Raw genomic sequence first — 22,940 nt, 5'->3', positions numbered from 1 at the left:
TGGCCTCCTTCACTAGCCATGCCAACCTCAGCTCCTCCAGCGTTCAGGGGTTATCTAAATGCGCTGTGGCAATAGTCTGGCGTCTGACCTCCCAAGACCTGCTCCTCGGCGGAGGGCCCTGTAGGCAATCAGGGCCTTCCTCCAAGGAACTTGCCCAACACCAGGGAGAGTTGGCGGCACTCAGGCAGGCTCTTTAACACTGTCTCGGCGCTGTCGAGCCACACCTCGGCTCGGCCTCCGTCCACTTTGGCATGCAGGCGAGCCTGGCTGAAGGCACTCATTCCCTGGGGGCAGGTGGAGGCGAAGGGCCACTCTGTTGCAGCATTGCGAGTTCATGGGCACGCTGCTTGTCCCTTTCTTCCCTCTCGGCTTCTTCTCGTTTCTCCTGGGCTAGTCGTTCTGCATCCCGTTCCTGTCTCTCTGCTTCTATTCGTCTCTCCTGAGCCAGTCTTTCTGCCTCCCGTTCCTGTCTCTCTGCGTCTTCCCGTCTCTCCTGAGCCAGCCTCTCTGCTTCTCGTTCCTGCCGTGCGGTCTTCTTGTCTCTCCTGAGCCTGTCTTTCTGCTTCTACTTGTCTCTCCTGAGCCTGTCTTTCTGCCTGTATGGCGTCCATCCTCTCCTGTACCCAGTCTCTTAGTTCTCTCCCGGAAAGGCCGAGTTCCTTCCCTGAGGACATAAAGAACTTGAAATCCTCGCTCTGCTGAGACCGTGTCGACATTTGCAGGCGGGAGAGGGCGCTAGTAACACACAGACTTAATTTCCCAGAGCTGTGGGAATCTTGGACCCTTTTCAAAGGACGTATGATTGGTCTCCCGATTTACCGGCCGAAGCGGGCTGATTGGGGGCGATGAATTAGCAATGATTGGTCTCGGTTTACCGGCCAAGCGGGCTGATTGGGGCGATGAATTAGCGATGATTGGTCTCGATTTACCGGCGGAGCGGGCTGATTGGGGACGATCAATTAGCAATGATTGGTCTCCCGGTTTACCGGCGAAGCGGGCTGATTGGGGGCGATGAATTAGCGATGATTGGTCTCGATTTACCGACGGAGCGGGCTGATTGGGGACGAAGAATTAGCGATGATTGGTCTCCGATTTACCGACAAAGCGGGCTGATTGGGGCGATGAATTAGGATTGGTCTCCTTATGTACCGACGAAGCGGGCTGATTGGGGACGATGAATCAGCGATGATTGGTCTCGATTTACCGACGAAGCGGGCTGATTGGGGACGATGAATTAGTGATGATTGGTCTCGATTTACCGATGCGGGCTGATTGGGGACGATGAATTTAGCAATGATTGGTCTCGATTTACCGACAAAGAAACTGATTGGGGACGATAAATTAGCAATGATTGGTCTCGATTTACCCGACGTTGATTGGGGACGATGAATTTAGCAATGACTGATCTCGATTTACCGACAAAGCGGGCTGATTGGGGACGATAAATTAGCAATGATTGGTCTCGATTTACCGACGAGGCGGGCTGATTGGGGACGATGAGTTAGCAATGATTGGTCTCCCGATTTACGACGGAGCGGGCTGATTGGGGACGATGAATAGCAATGATTGGTCTCGATTTACCGAGAGCGGGGTGATTGGGGACGATGAATTAGCAATGATTGGTCTCCCGATTTACCGGCGAAACGGGCTGATTGGGGGCGATGAGTTAGCAATGATTGGTCTCCGATTTACCGACGAAGCGGGCTGATTAGGGGACGATGAGTAGCAATGATTGGTCTCCCGATTTACCGACAAAACGGGCTGATTGGGGACGTTAAATTAGCAATGATTGGTCTCGATTTACCGACGGCGGGCTGATTGGGGACGATGAGTTAGCAATGATTGGTCTCCCGATTTACCGACGGAGCGGGCTGATTGGGGACGATGAGTAGCAATGATTGGTCTCCCAAGGTAACGACAAACGGGCTTACTTGGGGACGATAAATTAGCAATGATTGGTCTCCCGATTTACCGACGAAGCGGGCTGATTGGGGACGATGAATTTAGCAATGATTGGTCTCGATTTACCGGCGAAGCGGGCTGATTGGGGACGATGAGTTAGCAATGATTGGTCTCCCGATTTACCGACGGCGGGCTGATTGGGGACGATGAGTTAGCAATGATTGGTCTCCGATTTACCGGCGGCGGGCTGATTGGGGCGATGAGTTAGCAATGATTGGTCTCCGATTTACCGACGGAGCGGGCTGATTGGGGCGATGAGTAGCAATGATTGGTCTCCCAAGGTAACGACAAAAACGGGCTTACTTGGGGACGATAAATTAGCAATGATTGGTCTCTCGATTTACCGACGGCGGGCTGATTGGGGGCGATGAATTTAGCAATGATTGGTCTCCCGATTTACGGCCAAGCGGGCTGATTGGGGACGATGAGTTAGCAATGATTGGTCTCCCGATTTACCGACGAAGCGGGTTTATTGGGGACAAGAATATAATATATAGGCGCCCGGGAATTTCCGCACAGACGACGTCTGATCAGCGAGGGCGCTAGTTTTACTGACTTATGGGAGAAGTGTTATTCTCAAGGGCAGTTAGGTGGGGGGGCCCCACATTCACAACAGATAGGCAACACACGCAGCCGTAGTAAAAGCACAAACGAAACACAAAAAAAAACAGAACAATACAGAACATATTATGCCAGACCCCCAATAATGCAAAACAATTTGGTATAGCGAAGCAAATCAAACAAACAAATGTTTTCCTAACTGGGCCATGGAATGGACGGTCAAGCCCGTCTGCGCCAAATGAATGAACGACGTAAACACCCGGGGACTTCCCGAACTGTTGTTGACCCTTTTAATCCTGGGCGTATAATATACGCTTTCGCTCCTATTTCTAAAACGAGAGAGAGAGGGGGTAAAATGCGTCAGCAATGCTAATCTGACTTTCGAACACGTGGTTGACGTCGAGGTCTCGCGCCTATATCTAATGATTCGGTTTCGAAATCACTCGTTTCTACAGGAGGAATATGCGCACTATTCCTTTAATGATTTATCACCTGTATAACCTAATTGAATGGCATGCAAGCCGCGTGCAAAAGGCTTCCAAAGCTAAGTTTTCGGCGATTCTCTCTCTCGTTTTCCTTGGACATGCGCCCTACTATAAAAAAAAAAAAAAATTCCTAGGACTAGTCACGTTTTCTAAAGCGTCCCCACGCTAAATAAACACAGTTTACTTACGCAGAATTTCCTTGGCCTGTTGCGCTGGCTTTTCAAAGGTTCGTAATCTGTCTCGTATCCAGCTTAGCTGAGCTAATTGCTGATTTTACAAATTGCAACACAAACAACAAAGGGGAAGAGGGGGATGCAATCATTACGAGAATCACTGGTCAGGTCGCCATTTTTATATGTTTCCTGGTGCAGGTGGATCTTATGACTCCACAATTATTAATTTACTCGAAAATGGCCTTGTAAGATACCCAGGACATATAAAACACAAACAAAAAAAAAAGAAGTACACGGAGCGGAGGGCTCTTCACTAGGGGAAGTGCGTGAAACACGTGGATATAAAAATAGTTATATTTGATAGCACACAAGGTCAAAGGGAAAATTAACTGAAAACACGGTAAATTACTGCCGTAGAAGTCCTCCCGAAGGGGGGGGGAGCTTGGGAATGCCAGGAACACGGACCAAGGATAATTCTGCTACAGGCGTCTTTCTGAAACGATATTTGGACCCACGTTACACATCTAATGCTGGAATTTGGGGATTGAATTACTCGGGGGTGCACTGAAGGCGCCAAGGACTCCCCGAGGCGTTACTTGTGACTCAGAGGAAAGAAGCTGTGAACACGTGGGCCTGGCTTGAACCAAGGAATATCAGGGAACACAAAGTTATAGGCCCAGAGATTAATAAATGCAAAAGAGCTAAGTAATCGTGACTAGCAACTCGTTTTGGGTACATTACCACATTTGTAGGGGCGTAGGGCTGACGACGTCTTCTGCCGAGAACCACGTGTGGGAGCGTGGACAAATGGTAGCCTCCCTCTCCAAGGTATTTCTTCAAGTCGTAGATTGGGGCGGAAAAGGGCGCCCTTGGGATGATGAAAAGGCCGCCGTTTAATGTCAGCTCCACGCGTGGATATAAAAATAGGATAGACTCGAAGGAAAATTAACTGAAAACACGGTAAATTACTGCCGTAGAAAGTCCTCCCGAAGGCCAACACGGACCAAGGAACACATTTGGGGCGTGGACCACGTGTGGGAGCGTGGACAAATGGTAGCCTCCTCTCAAAGTATTTCTTCAAGTCGGATTGCGAAAAGGGCATGATGAAAAGGCCGCGTTTAATGTCAGCTCGCGTTTGGATACTTGAGTCTTCTACCACGTGGAAGGGAACACGGGGCACAAAGGGCGGCGATGGGCTCCACGTGGCGCGAGGAAAACGGAGGGCAGGGGGCAAGGCCCGAGACTTAACTTGTTCTCGGCTTAAACTAGCGACCGCGTGTGAGAGAGAGCTGTCCTGGCCCTGACCTTTTATTGCTTCTGGACAGGGGTAGGGGCGATGTCCTGACCCAGGTCGACGACGCGACTATATCATAGAAAACGATTTTCTTTCCCTGTACCAAAGAAAACAGTGCAAAGCCAGATTACTGTCCCCAAACTATTATATTCTCTGAGCCCCTATACCCCGACCTTCAAAGGTTCAAACCAACCCAAAGCAGGAAAGGAGAACAGTTTCCTAGCGTATTTTGGCGCTACTCTTTACAATATATATACATATATATGTATATGTATATGTATATAGACACATACTGTATATATACACAGTAAATTGACAGAAAAACAAGTAAATTAAAAGTGCGGAAGTCCAGTAGCGTGAGATAATCACAAGGAAGGTCCAAAAGAGATTCAACGAGGCCTATATGAAAAACAGAGACCTGGAAGAATGGAAATATTTTCAAGGAGTGTCGAGGCAATAGGGAACACCCAAGTATACTGCTCCCAGGAGACATTAACAAACGCCAAGGAGGTTAAACCCTCCTGACAAACCTGGATTAAAAGGGTAAATGGGAAGGGTAGGCCTTTAAAAACTCGAGAGAAATACATTTGGCAACATAGGGGACAACGCCTAAATCGCCATGAAGGAGCCGATAGGGTATAGCTACCATTTAATCCCTGCAAACCCACACAACCCAGATTAAAACATAACCTACTTGACAAAGGAATTGACTTTCACTGTGCTAAACTGACCACTCATAATATTTTTCCAAAGAATGCTGCATCATTTGTTTTGCTTACCAAATTAGAATTGTGCTTGAACAGCACATACGAAGGTGGCTTGAGAACTGCATCCTGAACCAATCTAAGAGGCAAAGAGGCTTTCAATGAAGGTGGAATATGTTGTTGGACAATTTCTGACACTCCTTTTACATAACCATCTATTTTCACAGTTACCAAAAGCTCCCCTACTTCACCCACTGGATGGAGAACTTGATATACTGAAAGAGATTTAAAGTGGTCGTTACCGTATTAAAAATTCTCCAGGAGAAGATTCTGTTACATTTAGCTTATCAAACATGAAGTCAATGAAAAGATTAAAGGAAGAAATATCACAGTAAGTGTAATAAAAAAAATTCTTCAATGTAAACAAAAAGTACACTTAAGTATAATGTCAATTAACCCTTAAACGCCGACTGGACATATCATACATCGACTAAAATTGTCTGTTGGGTGCCGAGTGGACGCCGACGTCGTCGACTACAAAAATTTCAACCTTCGGTCAACTTTGACTCGACCGAAATGGTTGAAAACGCAATTGTAAGCTAAAACTCTTACATTCTAGTAATATTCAATCATTTACCTTCGTTTTGCAACAAATTGGAAGTCTCTAGCACAATATTTCGATTTATGGTGAATTTTTGAAAAAAACTTTTTCCTTACGCCCGCGCAGTAACTCGGCCGAAAATTTCAGAAATTCTTTCATCATTTTGTCGTAAGTTTTGCACTGTTTTATATTAGCCGTTACATAAAGTTTTATATATGAAAATGTGCACAATTTCATGTAAAATACAGCAAAATACAACCCATGGTTGTAGCTTTATCAGTTTGAAATATTTTCATATAAACCACGATTGCCAAAATTTCAACCTTCGGTCAACTTTGACTTCGACCCGAAATGGTAAAAACGCAATTGTAAGCTAAAAACGCTTACATTCTAGTAATATTCAATCATTTACCTTCATTTTGCAACCAATTGGAAGTCTCTGCACAATATTTCGATTTATGGTGAATTTTTAAAAAAAAACTTTTTCCTTACGTCAGCGCCAGAAATCCTTTACGTCACGTTATCGTAATGTTTGCACCGTTTATATTAGTCGTTACATAAAGTTTTATATATGGAAATGTGCGCAATTTCATGTAGAATACAACAGAAAATAACTCATGGTTATAGCTTTTATCAGTTTTGAAATATTTTCATATAAATCACGATAACTGCCAAAATTTCAACCTTCAGTCAACTTTAACTCAACCGAAATGGTCGAAAAACGCAATTATAAGCTAAAACTCTTACATTCTAGTAATATTCAATCATGTACCTTCATTTTGCAACAAACTGGAAGTCTCTAGCACAATATTTCGATTTATGGTGAATTTCTGAAAGAAAAAAAACTTTTTCCTTACGTCTGTGCGCAGTAACTCGGCCGAACATCTCGGAAATTCTTTAACACGTTAATAAGTAATGTTTGCGCTGTTTTACATTAGTCATTACATAAACTTTTATATATGAAAATGTGCGCAATTTCATGTAGAATACAACAGAAAATAACTCATGGTTGTAGCTTTTATCAGTTTTGAAATATTTTCACATAAATCACGATAACTGCCAAAATTTCAACCTTTGGTCAACTTTAACTCGACCAAAATGGTCGAAAAACGCAATTGTAAGCTAAAACTCTTACATTCTAGTAATATTCAATCATTTACCTTCATTTTGCAATAAATTGGAAGTCTCTAGCACAATATTTCGATTTATGGTGAATTTTTGAAAAAAAAATTTTCCTTATGTCCGCGCGGTAACTCGGCCGAACATCTCAGAAATTCTTTTGTCACATTGTCGTAATGTTTGCACCGTTTCATATTAGTCGTTACATAAAGTTTTATATATGAAAATGTGTGCAATTTCATGTACAATACAACAGAAAATAACTCATGGTTGTAGCTTTTATCAGTTTTGAAATACTTTCATATATCGGACGTGTCGATTTTAAAGAGATAAAAGCTTTTACAGTGTTTTGGTAAGTCTTATAATAAAAAAACATTTTTTTACGTCCGCGCGTTACAAATTCATGCATCATTTTGTGATAATATTTTCTCTGTGTTGCTTTGATCATTTTACAATTTGTTATATACCAAAATCATCGCAATTTAGTGTACAATACAAAGAAAAAAAAAATAACCCGTTAGCTTTAACCGTTTTGCTCACAACGTGATTTGTATAAAATTATATATGAATTTTTTTTTTTGCGGTCATATATTTCAATATTTATATATTATAATGATATTTTTTTTCATTTCTGATGGTTGCATACTAAACTTCAGGCAATGACAAAAAAAAGGAGCCAAAAATGAAAATATTTTTTCATTTCTGATGGTTGCATACTAAACTTCAGGCAATGACAAAAAAAAGAGCCAAAAATGAACTCATAATCTTAAAAACTAAGCGTGCTGTGATTTTTTGAAAAAACTTTTTCCCGCTTGGCGCTAACTCCCGAACACCCGGCATACGGGAGACGTTTTTGTAAATAGAGGCTCGGCGTTTAAGGGTTAAAACAATAATCCATTCCATAAGCAAATAGTTCCAAAAAATTTTATAACATTTTTACTGTGGAAAACTACAATTGTTTTTTATAAAAAAGTATAATTCACTTGGTTTCACCCATAATCTAAACTATTATTAAAAAGTTTAACTAAGCCACTGAGCAAATTTATTTAGCTCTCCCAGGGCAGGACCACAAGGTTTGTCTTTATTCATGATACAGATTTTATTGATTAATTAACAAAAAATTAAAATTTTGTAACTAGGTTAACTGAAGATGAAGATGATTCTGAAAACATTTCTTCAAGTTCCCAAAACTTGACATTCGTTCAGGTATCAAAGCAAAGGCAACTGTGTTATCTCTCAACAAAAAACAATACACTCAAATGAATTCCTTCTAATTGTGACAAAAGAAACTCACTGATCATTGGAGTGCTAAATCCATGAAAGCTTGAGATTTGTGTGAGGCTCGATGGGTCAGACGGAATGGAGGCCAAGGCTTCGTTGGAAAGGCCCCACTTCAAAGCTAGAGACGATATGTTATCAAACTTACGGTTCTCAGAGTCTGTCACACTAACTTCCATGTTCAAGGGTTTGTTACAGTGAGCAACAGACTGAAAAGTAAATAAACATGATTCCACAATTCTATGAAAACATAAAAATCACAATCACTATAACGAAGCCTAAAATTGTCAGAGAATGCTTAGTTTTAATCTAGGTCAAGAATATATTACAAAGATAAATGATTACATTACAAAACAGCACCAATAACATATATTTATAAATACTTAAGTTTTCCCACAATGAAAACCCGAATTCTTAAACAAAGTTAATATTAATTATTTAAACAATACTCCTTACTAAAAAAAATAAATGGAATTAAACTTACAACTCCAATTTTGGCAACTCCAGGGCAGGGAGATTTGGCAGCAGCAGGTTTCTTGATTATAGCAGACAGACTGATAGCATCTGGCAAGGCACATATAACCTTCACTGATGCACTCACCTGAATGAATAGATACATAAGATTGTGTGTGTGTGTGTGACGAGACAGATTATTTCCCTCTATAATCATGACAAGAGTAAAGTTTATGACTTTACTTTGTTTACTAACAAACACATGGGCTCATTTCATATGAATGGGGTTCATGTTCTGAATAACAACAATACTAATAATAATAATATGAAGTACTTTCATGAGACCACTGAGACCATTTCTAAAATCTCACAAGGCTTGCAAAAAAGGGTTAGTCACATTCCAGGACTCCCCCATGGCTTTCCCCAAGGATATATTAGAATTAAATGGATGTAAATAATAAAAAATAAAGGGGGAAAAAAAATAAAGGTACAAATACATCCAACCAACAATGGCATCACATAACCTGGCTCTGGACACACTTCTAGATAAATATAAATGAACACAAGCAACCAGACATTTCATACTTACGCTGCGAGGGTTTGGCAGAGATCCGGATGGTTCATTGCCGACAGTTAAAGTGATCTCAAACTCTCCAAGGTCTTGACACAGAACTTCTACTGCATGTACATCTGCTTGTTTTTCCGTGCCTTCTAACTTTGTTACTTGTAATTTTTCTGTGTCGTCAACATCAACTGCAAAAGAATTTTATCAAATCTACATACATTAAACATCAATTCGAACATTTAGCTAAAATACCTACAGTATGCAGCTTATCAATGCTCTGCAAAACTTACAAGAACATAACATTAAAAATCTATATAAAATTGAGATAGTAGCACCAAGGGTAATAAAAGCTCTTTTAGGTTATATAAGATAAAGTCAAGGTTTGTTACCTTTGCTAGTAACCAAGTGCTTTCATCCTGAATTTTTTATCACAAATGACAGGAATTAAACAAACTATCCTAACAGCAACATGCAGAAAACACAATTTAATCACTGCTTTATATAACACCTAGATTATGACATACAGTCTTAATGAAGTTAGTTATTTTCAGGCAAATTAACTTTTTCATTATAATAATCATTATAAGCTTTTAAAAGATACCTTAATAACACTAACCTTTTACAATGTGACTAGAAGGCTTAGCAATCCACGGTAGAGGCCCTCCTTCAAATATTACAACTCTAGATGATCCCAGTGCTAGAACTGTGCTGCCAGACTCAGGATAGGTTGGATGCAAAGGTCTGTGAAAAGCATACAGTGAAAGCCTCAGTTTTCACTTCTTTATTCAAATGTGTATCTTATAGGTGACATTTAAAAAGAAAAACTTATGGAACAAAAGTATAATTTCAAAAATCTTTCATAGAAAACAGCAGTTAATTGAGAACAGTGTGCTGACAAAAAAAATTGCAGATGAAATATTTAAGACAGTTGAGCTTTGTTGCTCACAATCCATGTGTTAAATGAGTAAATTTACTGGCTTCAAATGATTAATTTGCAAACGTGCAAATCCATAACATGACTTATAAATTACAAAGCACTAATAACATATGGTCAGGAAAGAGCCAAGAACAAATTTTTATAGTTTTACCTAAATGCAGCTACCAAAGTAGAGGCTGCTAGTTCAGTGGTGCTGTCATAAGAAACTTTAACTGTGGAGAATCCAGGAGTTTTTCCCACAACTTCCGCAACAGCGCATGACCCATCCACTTCAGGAGGTTTCACTTCTGTAAATGTTTAACAGAACTTCAACTTACTATATGCAACATTAAATGACTACATACCACTGTATAAAAATGTTTATAAAATTAGAGAGTTACAATAATTTGAGGAACCTATAACTGCAATTACAAAGAACACAATCTGTTCTATGGTCTACTGACTTTGTGAGATGGAAAGATACCAAACATTTTGAAACTAAACCAGCTAACAACTGAAACATCTTGTCTTACGACTGTGGAATGGAATGGTATATAAAATTTAGGCCAAAGGCCAAGAGCTAGGTCCAATGAGGTAACCAGTGTGGCAGGGGAAATTGAAAGTAAAACAGTTTTAAAGGTGTTACAGAAGGAAAACCTTGCAGTTGCACTATGAAACAATTGTTTGGAGAGGGTGGACAGGAAGATATAAGAAAGAGAACATAAATGGTACAAAATATAAAAGATAACTTTCAAAGGATGGGGTATGATTGAAATTACAAGAGGGATTAAATGAAGTCTGAAGATTCAGTGAAGTCTCATTTCTGATTTTGATGTATGTCAGTGTATAAAAAAAACAATTGTTGGGGCAAAAATTGGTGGGACAAAAAAAAATTTGTGGTAAACTAAGAAAGACTGAAGATAAAAATTCAATAATTAACTAAAGAATACAAAAGTATGAACTTACAAATAAAGACAAAATGAAAAGTACAGTGGCTCCTTGGTATGCGAATTTAATTTGTTCCAAATTCCAATTTGTATATAGAAATTATCACATATTGATCCGAATAGTCCCATCAGGAATAATGAGAATTCAATTAATTTGTCCCACACTCATGAATTTCCCCTATACCCACCCTTTGTACCCACTTTAATATAATTACTTTAAGCGCAAGCACAATATATAGTTTAATGGTAATTGTATTCAACAAAATAAATAAAAGAATAAAGCATTTCACAATAAAATTCAATGTAAAAGATGAACAAAATTACATGTCACTGCAGTGACACACAGATGACTTGAGATCAAGGGAGGGAGCATTTATACTATTAAGAAGAGGAGAAGAGACAGTAAAAACATTACTGTATGTGCGTAACAGCAGTAATATTTGACATCACATAAACAAAAGAAGGGAATTTCACAATACAATTAACATAATGATGCAATACAAAAACAATCAAATGCAACACAGTAACAGTACGGGACCAAAGTGAACAGACGAAAGCAGAAGGAAGTTCTGCTCCAAATACTTGAAAGAATACACAAACCTGGTAAAGAGGTGAAGATGGGGTCTGCTGGTTCCACCTTATAAGGCAATTTATAGCACACAGTGAAAGGCACTTGGCTACCATCACGTTCCGTATACGCTGCAATGTGAAGTGGAAGAGGGGTCTCAATCTCAGCTTCTACCACACCCTCCAGCAACTTAATCCCTAATGCCTCTTTGATATGAATCTGAAATAAATATTCCAATTAATTTAAAACTGCCCATACACAAAATCATTGATAATTAATTTAAAACTGCCCATACACAAAATCATTGATACTGTCATGTAAAGCCTTTCTTCAAAATATACAAAAGATTACTGGCTATAAACAACAGAAATGCCCACATCCCAAACCAACAAACACTACTTGAATATGAGTAGTGATTTGTCAAATGAAAAATCCCCACTGACTGGTGACTAGGGACTTTTGTGAACTCTATTTATTCTCCACACACGGGTAGCTATATTAATCATAAAAAAAAAAAGCTGCATAAAAGAACCAACACTGAAATACACTAAATCTTCACATTCTGTATTTGTGTATATTTCTTAATGGCAATTAACAAAAACTTTCAGAACTCTAATACCAATAAACATTTTGATGTTCATGATCAGTCTGAGGTAGAGTCATCTGAATGCCAAACTGGGAAAGTGCCGTCAACAACCGCTCAGGCTTTGCCCATTTTTGGTCAAGCTTCAGAACACCAACTATAAAAATCTGCTGAAAACCAGACCACAACCCTAACAGAGGATGTTTTACTTTTTACTTTTGAATAATACTGTTTTTTAAACCTAGTATAAAGCTCTAGTAGATGCAAAAAGATTAACTTTGTGAAAATATCTATTAGCAATGAAGACAACATTAGCATATCAAGGACTTAATAGTGGTCTTTTACATACATACCTCTGCCGAGTTTTTATTATGAAGATTTTTCACCATAGCTGCAGTAACGGCAACAGATCCTAAATTTTTAGTCTTGCATATTCCAAGCTGCGATACTCCAACAATATCTGGGTTACTGCTGCTCCAAAGAAGGGGGCCAGAGCCTCCTATCGCCTAGAAAAAAAATATTCAAATAGAAGGAACAGTGTTTACATGAAAATCCTACATATTTATGTCACAAGGACAGTAGCAAATACTTTTAATCCATAAAACTCAGTCTATACTTAAAACCTTTCTTGTCACCACTTGAGCAAATCATAGATAAATATCAAACTGTAAATTAGAATATAAATCTAGGCCAAAGGCCAAGTGCTGAGACCTATGAGGTTATTCAGCACTGAAAGGGACATAAAAAAAAAGTTCTAAAGATGTAAGAGGAGGAAAACCTCACGGCTGCACAATGGAAATTGTTAAGAGAGAGTGGAAAATAAGGTGGAGAAAAGATAAGAATGGAGGTACAGTAAAAGGAGTGAAATGGATTACAGCTAGGGGCTGAAGGGATGCTGCAAAGGACCTGAAGTAATGCCTACAGTGCACCAAGTGAGGTGCACTGAAGGCACTAACTCCCCATGGTGATTTTACTCTAGAAAGCACATTAAAGACACGTCAAAACTGGAATTACATAAAATACTTACAGTGAGGGTAACATTGTAAACCGGTTTCGTGATGGGATCCCATGGCAGAACAGTGAGGGGCGGTACAACCATCAAAGGATCAAAGATTTCTAAATCTTGGGCTGCTTGCAAGGGAGGATTTAATTCGAATATACGATCTTCCAGTTGAATAGATGAGAGTGTGGCCTGCAAATACAAGTCCTATTATTACAAAGTTTCATCTATCATTGTCACAACAGAAATTTTACACTAGGTTTTCCCTTTCCAGGATTAAGAGTTTAACATCTCTCATTGCTCCCCTAGTCCAATGATCATACAATAACTAAGGCTCAAAAGCATAGACAATTATTAATTGGACCTCTAAACTCCAAAAATCAGGTCCTGTATTTAGGCTTAATATTCATGTTATCTGTTTGCTGATAATTCAGTGTCCTTTCTCCTCTTACTTAAGCTTTAGTCTTTTATCAATTCTACTTTTCTCTGGCAGTATTTCTCTACTTGTTGCTTGAATTTCATATTTGCAGACTTAGAAAATCTTGTCTTTCTTACCTCTCATTTACTTTAAAAAATTCACAGACATATTTGACAATAACTTAAAAAATGTAATATATTGCAATTTCGATAGGTAAAATACCTTATTGTAGATATAAACTTCTTATGATAACCAGTATAATGCAGTAGTCTTTATGCCTTTCAAAGATTTAGAAGTATTCTGTATTTAATGTAGTAATGATTACAAAAAAGCAACTAAAATTGCAAGCCCATTCAACAAAGATCACATTAAATATCACAAATTTAAGCTATTCGTACGCAGAGCAGCAAAAATAAGAGGGGTAAAAAAAAAAAAAAAAAAAAAAACAGTGACTGAACTCACAAGATAAAGAATGAATAACTGAACTCACAAGATAAAGAATGGATAAAGTTCAAACATACATACCTGAATTTTCGTTCTACCAGTCTGGATAGGTACACCATACAAATACGAACCATTGCTTGACAGATACTCCGTCTCAAAATATTCATGGGGTATTACAGTCTCTATAGCAATGTTCTGCAAAATAGAACAAAATTTTTAACTAATGTAGTGTCTCATAAAAGAAAAACTCCAAATAAGATATGTTCACATTCACTACATATATGAGAAGTTCATCCATAGAACAGGTAAATTAATAACTGCATTTTGTAAATAATAGATAATAAATCTATTTTACATGGGATGCCAAATTCGATAAAAAGAAAAGTTCAACCCTACTGGGATACAAAACAACTTGCATACAACATACAAGCTATTAAATATAAATATGATCTATATATTCACGGAGAGAACATCCCATTAACTTTCAAGGATTTTAAAACACTGCACTCATACTCACGTCACCCAATAATATTTTGTTGTTTTCTTTGTCAAAAACATCCACAACGAAAGTGTAGTAATTTCCTCGTATTAAAGCCGGATTGTTGTGGGGAAGAATGGAGATCGTCAGATACGACGGGTGCACCACGTGGACCAGTGCAGTGGGCTGTTTCACAAGCTCAACTGACTTCACATTCTTATCCCTTAAAATGACCTTGGAAAAGGAAAAAGTAATTTACAGATGAAAAAGTTATAAGAAGTCTGTCTTGAAGTATAATGTTTAGGTTAAATACTTCTCAAATTTTCTGTCAATATGAAATTACACTTTAAGAATCTCTCCTGTTGGTTTTATAATCATTTAAGGTTCTGTGGAAATAAAACTAACAAACTACTACCTCACTCTATACAACAAAGACTAAACAAAGCCAATAACATGCTTCTTTCATCAATTATTATTATTATCGTCATCAAATATCACACACAATAAAGCAGGCGCCTCCGAATGACAAAGATTGCAAAAATTACTATAAATCAGTCTTTAAAATCATATAAAAAGGAGGAAAATTCCACCCAGAAAACATTGACTTCCAAAGCTTATCTTGTTTTTATCAAGAGCACACATTTATAGTACACAGAACTTACAACTAAATCATCATACCCAACTCTGACTGCTACAAATTTAAAGATAATTTTTATACTCTACAAGGGATGATGTAAAGTACACACACAATGTTTAAATTCAACTTTCCACAAACACATCAATCTGGAGGTTGAGAAACAACATTGATAAAAGAACAAAGTATAATATTACCTCTGTGGTTCCAAGCTCAATAGACGTAATGCTGATTTCATCATCATTTAGATATGCAACTTCTGACTTGGCAACCTAAGTAAAAAAAAAAAAAAATTACTCAGAATTCCTTGTTGCTAGACATCTTAACAATATTACAAAATGTGTGTCAATATTAGCATTAGGAACATTTTGCAAAACTTCAAAATAGGATCTACTGAAATAAGCTTCATTTCAAATTGAATGGAATGGCATATAAAATTTAGGCACAAGGCCACGTGCTGGGACCTATGAGGTCATTCAGCGCTGAAAGGAAAATTGAATGTGTAAAGGTTTTAAAAGTCAAATAGGAGGAAAAACCTCACAGTGTTAAGAGAGGGTTGAAAGTAAGATGGAAGAAAGAGAATATGAATGGAGGTACAGTAAAAAGAATGAAAAGGGTTACTACAATGCACCACGTAAGGTTACTGACGGCATTGCCTCCTTAAGGGATAATTTCAAAGAATAATAACTGCTACGACATACAGTAAAAGAACTGACCTGTAAATAGTACTGAGTGCCCTGAATGTTCACAGGATTAAAAATCCCTTGCTTGAGGTGGAAAACAGTGTATTTCACCAACGTGTTTGGCAGAACGTAAACGTCTGCAGGTTCCAGTAATAAATTGGCTACCACCATCAAATCAACAGCAGCTGACGGCAGGTTCTAAAGGAAAACAATGAAAAACTATATCAGCGGTACACAATAAAACCAATCCGTGAAATTAAGAAGACAAGATTTGTAATAAACTTTCACAATTCTTCACATACAACCAGATTTTGTTCAATTAAATCTCCACCGCACATTAACCATTTTCTTTGTACAATTCATTTATGGGTGATAATAAACATTCCTTGGTAAATTTTATTCAGGGACTCTATTCACAAAAAAACTGCAAATAATATAAATAAGTGAATAAAACAACCAAACCAAAATTTGATTATTCTGTACTTACAGTATATGCTGGATGAGTGACACGAACTGACAATCTGGCAGAACCCGTTTGCTTCCCTTCAATAAGGACCATGTAACCCTGGCGTCCAGTGGCTTCCAAGGGAGCAATGGCTGGAGGCATCTCATAGGGAGACTCAGCAAAAGTCATAAACCTGCAATCAAGGAGAGTCATTCACGCAAAGAAAACACAAGACAGATAAACAGCTTAGAGAACTTATTACAGACACCACACCACTTACGAACATACCGAGATGGAAACAAACGGGACTTCAAATTAAAATTGTGTTCAGACAGCTCCCCTTTGCCACCAGTAAGTTCAAATTTTGCATTGCGTGCACGCCTATTCTGTGCATGCAGTACTGTATGAACAGTGCATTGTGTTTTAGGATAAAAAATGTACAGTATTGTATTGATTTTGTATCATACTGTACTTAAACATAAGAGTACAGTAAACAACTTACAAAACAATGCAACATAAAACAGCCGTCCAGAACATAACTCGTTTGTAAGTAGGGTGGTGTCTGTAGCTGCTATCCCCAAAAGGTCAGCTTAATGTGATGACTTCTATGGATAATGCATTAAAAATGAAGGATCTTTCCTAGAGACCCCCCCCCCAGGGGTTTTCAGGGGTCATTATCTAGGACTAATATTTCTTGGGGGTCATTATCTTTATGATATTTACAGTCTTTTGTTTACGTTTTTATGGTAATCCACAATGGGCTTGTACTAAACATGCCGCATAGGTGGATACATATCGGGTTAAAACCCGTGGGGGGGGTCGCTATCTAGAAAAGATCCAAAATGAAGTATGATTCCTCTGCTCCATTACTAATCTAACCAAACTCTCCAAAGCCAGATTGTTTCCTACACCATTCCTCACCTTAACACAGTCTGAGCTGAAACGACGGCTTCACGGTCTGTAACAGTCTGCAGTTCCCAGGTCATTTCAATTCCTTCTAAGGTGGTGAATTCATTTCCTGAAAAGTAAGAAAATCATACAATGTATAAGCTACGACATTCAAGAAAGGAAATGAAATGTCTGTTAAATTACCTAACTAAAATGAAACATTCATCAAAATATTCTGTGAAAAGACTACCTGTGAAACATCCTCAGTATAATGGAATGGAATGGAATATGTAATTTAGGCTTGAAGCAAAGCTTGTCTGAAGAAAGCTCAACCAAAACAAGCCTTTATTATTAGATATAAATTTATACCAGCACCCTAATGAACATTACTGCTAATAGAGCTAAATTGTGGGCTGTACATAGTACTGATAAAATTGGCAAGTGACTAAAATATGAGAGCCAAGTAATAATATCACTACAGTGAGCACAAACATATAAGTTTCTAATTCATATTTGGTTCGCCTGAAATAGAAACCACTTATGATAGTTACCAATAAACCCTTATCATACCTCATGCTGTACACTCTTTAACTATTGCCAACATACCTTGATCATCATAGGCACGAACTTCAAACTCTTCAGGAGCTTCTTCAACATATAATTCTCTCGTTGTTGTTATTATCTCCAACCGGTGGATGGCATCAACAAGTACATCACATCGCAGTATTCCACCACTCCCTGGAATAGACAAGAAATAGCCAATCAAACATAGTGACTTAACGTTAGTTTTATCTCCAAGAGTGTTAAGGTTTTTCAAATTTATCTGTTATCCAAGATTTCTCCTCATTCAAGATATCTGTTATCACTAACCCAAATAAGCACTGATGCCTTTCTTAATCGTGAATGAAGACAACAGCACAGAATTATTAAGAGTTGTATATTAAACCCAATCCTTCAGTGATTATGCAGAAAACAAATAATTCAAGAAAAATCTCTTAAAAATCTTAGTAGATTTCACAAAACTGTTCGTATGTTTTGCAATACTACTTTTTAAGAGGCACAAATAACTGATTTATTCACAAAAAGGAGTTCTGAAAGTTCTGTGCATATATATGGATACTTAAAAATGTTTCAGGTTTAAATTTTTTGCATATGTAACTTGAAAACGTGTCAGTAAATGTTAGAGATGTGTATACTTAAAAGATTTTTGTGTTGTAAAATATACAGTATGTTATAATTCTGTTCACATGAATATCAAAAGCATGAGTCATTTCCATCATATCAATAATAACCAATAATTTAACTTTGAAAAAAAAAAAATAATCTAGTGAATCATTAATGTGAGATACACTTAGGCATCAAAGATAAATACTGTTCTACAATGACATTCAACAGTTAAAGCCATCAAGAAATAATACAGCTGTACTAGCTTTCTTTCACTTTTCTGGACACATTACTATCTTAACCAATCCTTCTATATTATGCAATAAGGTGTACTTGAAAGACATTTTGATGAAATTTTATCAAATAAATGAAACACTTATCAGTCTACCTGAGTCCTGCGCCAATATGATAGCCGTTTGTCTTGAAGCTGAGCGAGTAATGGCTGACACCTTAGCCTCATGTGCGCACCCGTCTGTCATAACTTCCTCCAGCAACACCACTTCCTTTCTCGAACATGACCTGTAAATAAAAAACATTCACGTATCAATATCTAATACATAATTTTGCAAGTACGTTACTTATTATGCATCTTTTCATCCTCTTCACTGCTTTCTTTACACGAATGAATACTAAATGACTGAGTGAACAAATGGCTCCACCAACCATTACTGCTCAAGGTGAGCACATAACTTGGTTACAGAGTAAGAACAAGTGTTAATTGTCCTGCTTCCAAAAAATAATCATCACTGAGGTTGCCATGTATTTAGAGACTAGGTCTATTGAGGTCTAAGAAACTGGTAGCCTAACTTGGCAAACAGCGTTCACTTGTTCCTTCGGCAACAGAGACAAATGCAAAATGATCTAAAATTTGAGTTGTTCTTATTCATAACAGGTGTTGATCTTCCACCCACAGATGTCAGCTTCCTGGGCACGTATGTAAGCACTGGAAGGAAGACTCCCATAACACCCTGCACACCCTGGCATAGGCTTATGCGATGCCATGAACGACAGGGTCGTGCGCCAGAGTAGCCTATGTCTTGTTTGTATCGTTACTTCAGGAAAGGAGTTTTCATTTCCAGTGGGAGGTTAGAAAGACCAGCTTGGATGGGGCATTAACTCGGTATGTATCCATCAAGGTGCTAGTACTAAACGTGGAGGAAGCTCCTTGGGAGGCCGTATTTAGTACTGGACCTCCCAGGGGTCAGAGTATTATATACAGGCAGTCCCCGGTTTACGACGGTTCCGGCTTACGATGTTCCAAGGTTACGACGCTTTTCAAATATATTCATCAGAAATTATTTCCAAGCTTACGACGCATCTTCCGGTTACGACGCAGTCGCCGATCCGACGGAAGAAATATGGCCCCAAAATGGCAGAAAAATCATATTTGAAGGTTTTTTTGATGTAAAACTCAATAATAATGCAGTTTACATCGTTTTCAATGCACCCAGAGCATTAAAAGTAAGGTTTTCTTATGATTTTTGACGATTTTCCGGCTTACGACGCGGAGCAAGAACGGAAACCCCGTCATAAACCGGGGACCGCCTGTACACCCATTTCTATATTGTGTGGTCGACAAATTATATTAATAAACGATGGGGTATCTACATGCGGCCGTCTACTTTCCTTAGCATGAGTTTACCCTGGACTCTGACACAGGTGATAGGCTACCTACCGGGTTAACAGCCCAGAACGTTCATCAGGAAATCACCAAATTTCAAAGACCAGACCAGTTTTCACCAAAGGCAGTCAAATTCATATTTTGTGTCAGTGACAATCTGTATTTTTGAACACTACCTTTAGGCTTAAAGCCTCCTGAACCTGGTTCAAGTATAGGTACCTTCTAAGGTGGCTTAGGGCTAAGGCCTCAAAGGCTAGCGTAGCAAGTTAGAATTAATCAGGTAAGCACGTTCAGGCCTTTTACGTGGGAAGGGGCAGCCAAAGCCAAGATAAACAGAATAGTATTTCTAAGTATTACCTCAGCACGAACTGTATGGAACGGTTCCGCATATAAGAGAGATATTACGGAGCCTTATGTTCAAGACGGGATTGGCTAAGGAAATCTATTATAAAAGGAACCATACTAACCCAACGTACCCTACCCAGCCTAAACTAGTAGGCCGCGTTACTTAGCCAGACCCCCGGTGAAGGAAACTCCACTTTTTACCAAAAGTTCCCCTATAAATGCGCATGTGCAACAGCAAAAATATAATCGGTAATTCTAAGTATTAGCTCTGCGGCTATTTTTACCTTGGAAACTGGTTCTTTCTACACTTTTAGGGCTTCTGATACTGCCAGTGCATCTGTCTGTTGTCAGCCAAATGGAATGTCACTTTGCCGTGTTTAGTACTGCCCTGGGGGGGGTACCCATACGTTAAGAAGTTATTGCACTTGCGGGACAGGATACGAACCGTTCGAAACAGACGTATATACCCGTGCTCTGTCTTGTGAAAATCGCGTATAGAAACCCCTTGTTGGATGGACTTCAGGGGTTAATTACAGATTAATTACACTCAAGCGCCAAAAATTAAAGGAAAATTAATAATTAGCAACCAAAAAATTGTAGAAAAAGTTAAGTTAGACGGCAGTCGCCGCCGCGGAGCTACTATATAGTTCTACCAGAACCTGAAGTAGCTTCATGCCTACTGTGCACAGCTGATGTGCACTGACAGCGCGAATCCCCTAAAGGGATAGGCCTAGCCATGTAGGCCTAGTCAAGGCCAAGGCAGGTCATTGAACTGAAACTTGGGAGTTGCTAGAACCCAAAAACAAAGGCTAGATACGTAACCTAACGTAAAGTAGGGACAGAGGATACATAATAAACCCAGCCTAAATAACCTTGCGTGACCCAAGGGCTCGGGTATGATGCACAGGAAATTATGCAACCTATCCTTGCTTAGGCCTGTCACTCGCCACCTAAACCCCCTACAGTAAAACTATCCATCAAATTCAAATAATTCTATTAATCAGCAACTCAATAAGACATGTTTTTGAATTATTAATACATAAATAAATATAAAATTTACGATCGGTTACAATACGATGGTGTATTTGAACGGAGCTGAGAGAGAGACTCACCATTTGTAACAGCCGCCCTCGAAGACCTTGAGGGTGAAATTGATGGGAGATTCGTGATTGTACGGGAGGAGAACTCTCGGAACATTCAGCTTAGAACAATCTACAACTACGTGACAGGTCGTAAATATTGATATTAAAAAGACGATTTGGCGGGTGAAAGACATCTCAGCGGCCATGCTCTCCGACAGAGAGCGGTTAGACCACCAAATCGTTGGGCATCACTTGAAAATTTCTTTTAGAGTTGTCTGTTACCATCCAGAATTCAAATTGTGTATTATTTAGATAATGATTCATTATTAGATAAATTGTGTCATATTATTTAGGTAATGATTCATTACCAAATAAATTTTCTTCGTTTAAAGTTCCCGTTCTGCTGTTTTCCTGGATGTTAGTCTAGAAAACATTACAACGCTACTAATTCATCTACCGTGCCATCACTGAGACTAAATTGCTGCATAGTTTATTTTCTGTTGCATCCATATCTTTTCCTTTATATAGATTATAGCTCTCATTTATAGTATAACATTAATATAGTGTCCTGCAAGATACTTCTTTTCTAGCCATGGAAGAACGTACAAAGTACGAAAGACAGGAAACGAATAAAAATTACATATAAAATATCTGTCAGTAATTAGTTTACATCAGCAAAACAAAATTACTTATATTCAAGAGCAAATGACATCAGTAATAAAATTCGAGAGACAAATGTAAGAAAAAAGTAACCGATTCCCGTTACTGATTTTATCACATTCGTTAGAGGAAGTTTTAAAAATACCATATGTATTGCATAGATTTTTCCAATGTATACACACCACTGATATGTTTATTTATCGTAGAAGACGAACGGGAAGAAGATACCCCAGTCATCTTAACTATCAGCTTTGAAACTGAAAATAAGAAACAAAAATTGATTTAAATATTAACAAAAAGAGAAATGAAAAAATCTGATTTGCCGCATAAGAAAGAGATTTTGAAATCATTACTGATTTCCACTATGAAGAGCCACCACAAGAAATAAAAGGCAACAAAATAAGCCACAAACTAAAGTTTGAGACTTTTTCAAATTTTGGATATAAATATACATATGAGTGTGCCTGTATCTGTGTATTTGAAGTACAGTTAAACATTTTACCGCCTGATTTTTCCATATAAATATCTATACTCTGTCCTGGAATCGTAACCAGTGCTATTCCGCTTTCCCAATATTTGTATTCTCTCCTCTCTCTCTCTCTCTCTCTCTCTCTCTCTCTCTCTCTCTCTCTCTCTCTCTCTCTCTCTCTCTAGAGCTAATGTACCCGATAAGATTATTTCCTTGGGCCTATGAAGGATTATCAACGTCTATATCTTAAGGCACTGGCTTAGTATAATTAATTTTTACTAAGGGAAAGTTCCATTGGCCTTAGATACCTTCATTTACCATATCAATAACGCTGTAATGTTACATGCAGATCAGGTCCATTGACAACTAATATAACAAAAGCACTGTTAATATGAATCCA

At 38.4% G+C, this 22,940-nt stretch overlaps 1 protein-coding gene across 2 annotated transcripts in view; it reads right to left on the bottom strand.

Moving 5' to 3' along the window:
- Positions 1–21,649, bottom strand: part of Gp210 (nucleoporin 210) — a 57,412-nt gene extending 35,763 nt beyond the window's left edge. For both annotated transcript variants that reach the window (XM_067082737.1, XM_067082738.1), the window contains exons 1-18: positions 21,442–21,649; positions 18,752–18,882; positions 17,806–17,937; positions 17,233–17,329; positions 16,354–16,504; positions 15,900–16,064; positions 15,381–15,455; positions 14,589–14,783; positions 14,153–14,266; positions 13,237–13,401; positions 12,563–12,715; positions 11,659–11,845; positions 10,284–10,419; positions 9,812–9,936; positions 9,220–9,383; positions 8,662–8,778; positions 8,194–8,386; positions 5,255–5,454 (exon numbers count right to left, since the gene is read on the bottom strand). In XM_067082737.1, the coding sequence (XP_066938838.1) occupies positions 5,255–5,454; positions 8,194–8,386; positions 8,662–8,778; positions 9,220–9,383; positions 9,812–9,936; positions 10,284–10,419; positions 11,659–11,845; positions 12,563–12,715; positions 13,237–13,401; positions 14,153–14,266; positions 14,589–14,783; positions 15,381–15,455; positions 15,900–16,064; positions 16,354–16,504; positions 17,233–17,329; positions 17,806–17,937; positions 18,752–18,882; positions 21,442–21,617 (2,676 nt within the window). In that variant the 5' untranslated portion in view covers positions 21,618–21,649. The remainder of the gene's footprint in view (positions 1–5,254; positions 5,455–8,193; positions 8,387–8,661; positions 8,779–9,219; positions 9,384–9,811; positions 9,937–10,283; positions 10,420–11,658; positions 11,846–12,562; positions 12,716–13,236; positions 13,402–14,152; positions 14,267–14,588; positions 14,784–15,380; positions 15,456–15,899; positions 16,065–16,353; positions 16,505–17,232; positions 17,330–17,805; positions 17,938–18,751; positions 18,883–21,441) is intronic.
- Between the last annotated feature and the right edge of the window lie 1,291 nt (positions 21,650–22,940).

The sequence above is a fragment of the Macrobrachium rosenbergii genome, chromosome 39 (genome assembly GCF_040412425.1).
Source record: "Macrobrachium rosenbergii isolate ZJJX-2024 chromosome 39, ASM4041242v1, whole genome shotgun sequence".
NCBI lineage: Eukaryota > Metazoa > Arthropoda > Malacostraca > Decapoda > Palaemonidae > Macrobrachium > Macrobrachium rosenbergii.
This window is presented reverse-complemented; position numbering and strand designations above follow the sequence as displayed.